The 2,898-nt window shown below is 34.3% G+C and overlaps 1 protein-coding gene across 1 annotated transcript; it reads right to left on the bottom strand.

The window, feature by feature from the left end:
- Nucleotides 1–1,494, bottom strand: LOC130471760 (uncharacterized). The gene has a single exon (XM_056842052.1). It carries the CDS (start codon nucleotides 1,492–1,494, stop codon nucleotides 1–3), a length of 1,494 nt encoding a protein of 497 aa, XP_056698030.1.
- Between the last annotated feature and the right edge of the window lie 1,404 nt (nucleotides 1,495–2,898).

Raw genomic sequence — 2,898 nt, forward strand, 5'->3', positions numbered from 1 at the left:
CTAAAATCTCATTACCTGATAATTTTTTGGGCGACTTCTTCTTTCAACTTTTCCATTGAAAGACTTACTATTTCTCCATTTGTGATCTACATGAAGGAATCGTCGATGGTCCATATAGCAACATTTCCTACAATTAGGTAGTCTAGTTGAAGAAGTTTCATTCATACAACAAGGACATGCCTTATAACCTTTGGTAGACCACCCAGATAAGTTTGCATACGCTGGAAAATCATTAATAGTCCATAAGAGAGCTGCATGCATATCAAAGTATTCATTTTTTGAAGCATCATAAGTCTTGGCCCCAAATTCCCACAACTGTTTTAGTTCTTCAACTAAAGGTTTCAAATACACGTCAATGTTATTGCCTGGTGCACTCTTACCGGGTATTAACAGAGATAACATTGTATAAGGTTGTTTCATGCACATCCATGGAGGGAGATTGTAAACGACAATCACTACTGGCCATATACTATAGTCACTTCTTAGACCACCAAAGGGGTTAAACCCATCAGATGCCAAACCTAATCTCACGTTACGAGACTCTAAAGCAAAAGAAGAATATGACTCATCGAAATGCTTCCATGCTTTGCTATCAGCCGGGTGTCTAAGAATTCCATCATCATCTCGCTTATCTTTACGCCATCTCATGTCATTAGCAGTTTTACGTGACATGAACAGCCTTTGCAATCTTGGTGTTAATGGGAAATAGCGCAATACTTTTGGAGAAGTTTTATTACGTTTTGTATCACATACACTACATTTTTCAAGGTTAGCACTCTCTTTCCAGAACAACATACAATCATTCTCACATGCTTCAATCTTCTCATAATCAAAACCCAAATCAGTAACCATTTTACGTGCTTCTCGGTATGTTGATGGCACATTTGCATCTTTGGGTAAAACACGTTTGTACGTTTTAAGCATCTTTGTGAAAGCTTTGTTAGTTATTCCTTCCATGCATTTGATTTGGAACATCTCTAAAATAAATAACAACTTTGAATAGTCATCACAACCAGAGTATAGACGTTGTTGAGCATCTCTCAATAATCTTTCAAAAGCTCCTAAACCCTTTATGTCGTTATGTTCTGGATGGTTATCAACTTCCTCATCTAGAACATCATATGAACTCATTGGCTCATGAGCATCAAAGATCATTTCAAAAATTTCATCCCGGCCCTTATCTCCCGTTTCAACTCTACATCGTTTTTCAGGGGGTTTATATTCACCATGATAGATCCAACGAACATAACCTTTCACAATTCCGTTCAATAACAAATCCTCAAAAATATCTTCCCTGGTTTTGTGTCTACTATTGTTGCATCGATTACATGGGCAAGGGACTTTAGTTTCTTCTTCCTCAATTTCACTACCGGTAGGTAAATCAGTAAAAGCAAAGTCTAAAAATTCTTTCACTCCATTAATGTATAATGTATGAGTCCTATCATCACAACTCATCCATTCTAACCTCTTCTTTAAGGGATCGGAAATATCCATGTCTCAAGAGAAAATTTAGCTACAAGATAAACAATCAAATATCTTTAAATAAAAGAACATTCAAAATTATTTTAGAGACAACATATAAAAGGAGTACTCTGAACGAATTTTAAATAAAAGAACATCCAATTGCTAATATCATATTTAGGTAGTTGGTTATAAAAGGAGCCCCAAAACCGATTTTAAATAACAGAACATCGAATTGCTAAGCTAATATCGTGTTTAGCTACTTGGTAATTGATGTGTAGTGTGTGGCCTAGATTATTTTTGTTGTTGTAAGTAATTAGCTAATGACTATGTCAGGGGAAATGAAGTCATTTGTTAAATTTGTACAAAGAGTCCATAAATTATAGTAAATACCAATTTTTCTGTACTAGAAGCAGTGAGTCCCTACTTTGGCCCATATGTAATGGTTTGTAATCCCTCTGTCTCTTAATACTCGTCCCGTTTTGACCGGCACAAAGTTTTAGATAATTTAATTTATTAATTTATTAGGTGGTATTGATAGTGTGGTGTTTTATTAATATAGTTAGTGGGAAATGTGTCAAATAAAGGGGCGGGGGTGAGGGGTTTTTGAATTTTTTAATGTCAAATAAAGGAAGTAGGAATATATGTGGGTCCATAATTAAGCGGGAGAAATGATATCATATCAGTAAAAGTATGTCATTAATAGAAACGGGACAAGTATTAAGGGATGGCATTACAAGGAAAGCGGGACGAGTACTACGTATCATTCATTTTATCTTTGTAGTTGGATCATGCTTAAACTCATTTATTTGTATATGGAGTATTAGATTGTCTTCCTATAAAATCAACACAGTTATGTTACACTTCGAATATGACCTTCAATTTCACATCACCAGTGACGTATAGGTTGAACAAATAAAGTCATACGAAGTATCAAATTTCTCTTCTTTTATTTATCGGTAAGAATACTTCTATTTAAAATATCTATTGCCAAAAAAAACGGAATTTTAACATAAAAAAATCACAACCGCATATTTCATATGAATAAATTCAACAAAATAAAATATACGTGCGTGACACGGGTTTAAAACTAGTTACCTATTGTAGCATGTTATCAATTTTTCCAATATGGTGTCCTTACGTATATTAAATATTCACACCCAACACAGTATAACATATTTTCATGTGAAAGGGTTTCTTAAAGAAAGTTAAAGAGACCAGGTTACGGACGGAGGTGGTCTTTTTGAATTATTAAAGAGACCACTGTTCTGGAAAAGGTGATTCCTTATATAGGTTATATAAATAACCAACTCTCTAAGATAATTGGTTTCTTAGTTTTTACAAAGAAATCTATTCAAAAAGGTAGTTTCTTAGTCTATGAGACTTGTGATCTAAAGACCATCTCTTGTGAGGTCTAAGGGGTTTTTGGTGGTCTCT

The sequence above is a fragment of the Spinacia oleracea genome, chromosome 4 (assembly GCF_020520425.1).
Source record: "Spinacia oleracea cultivar Varoflay chromosome 4, BTI_SOV_V1, whole genome shotgun sequence".
In the NCBI taxonomy this organism is placed as follows: Eukaryota; Viridiplantae; Streptophyta; class Magnoliopsida; order Caryophyllales; family Amaranthaceae; genus Spinacia; species Spinacia oleracea.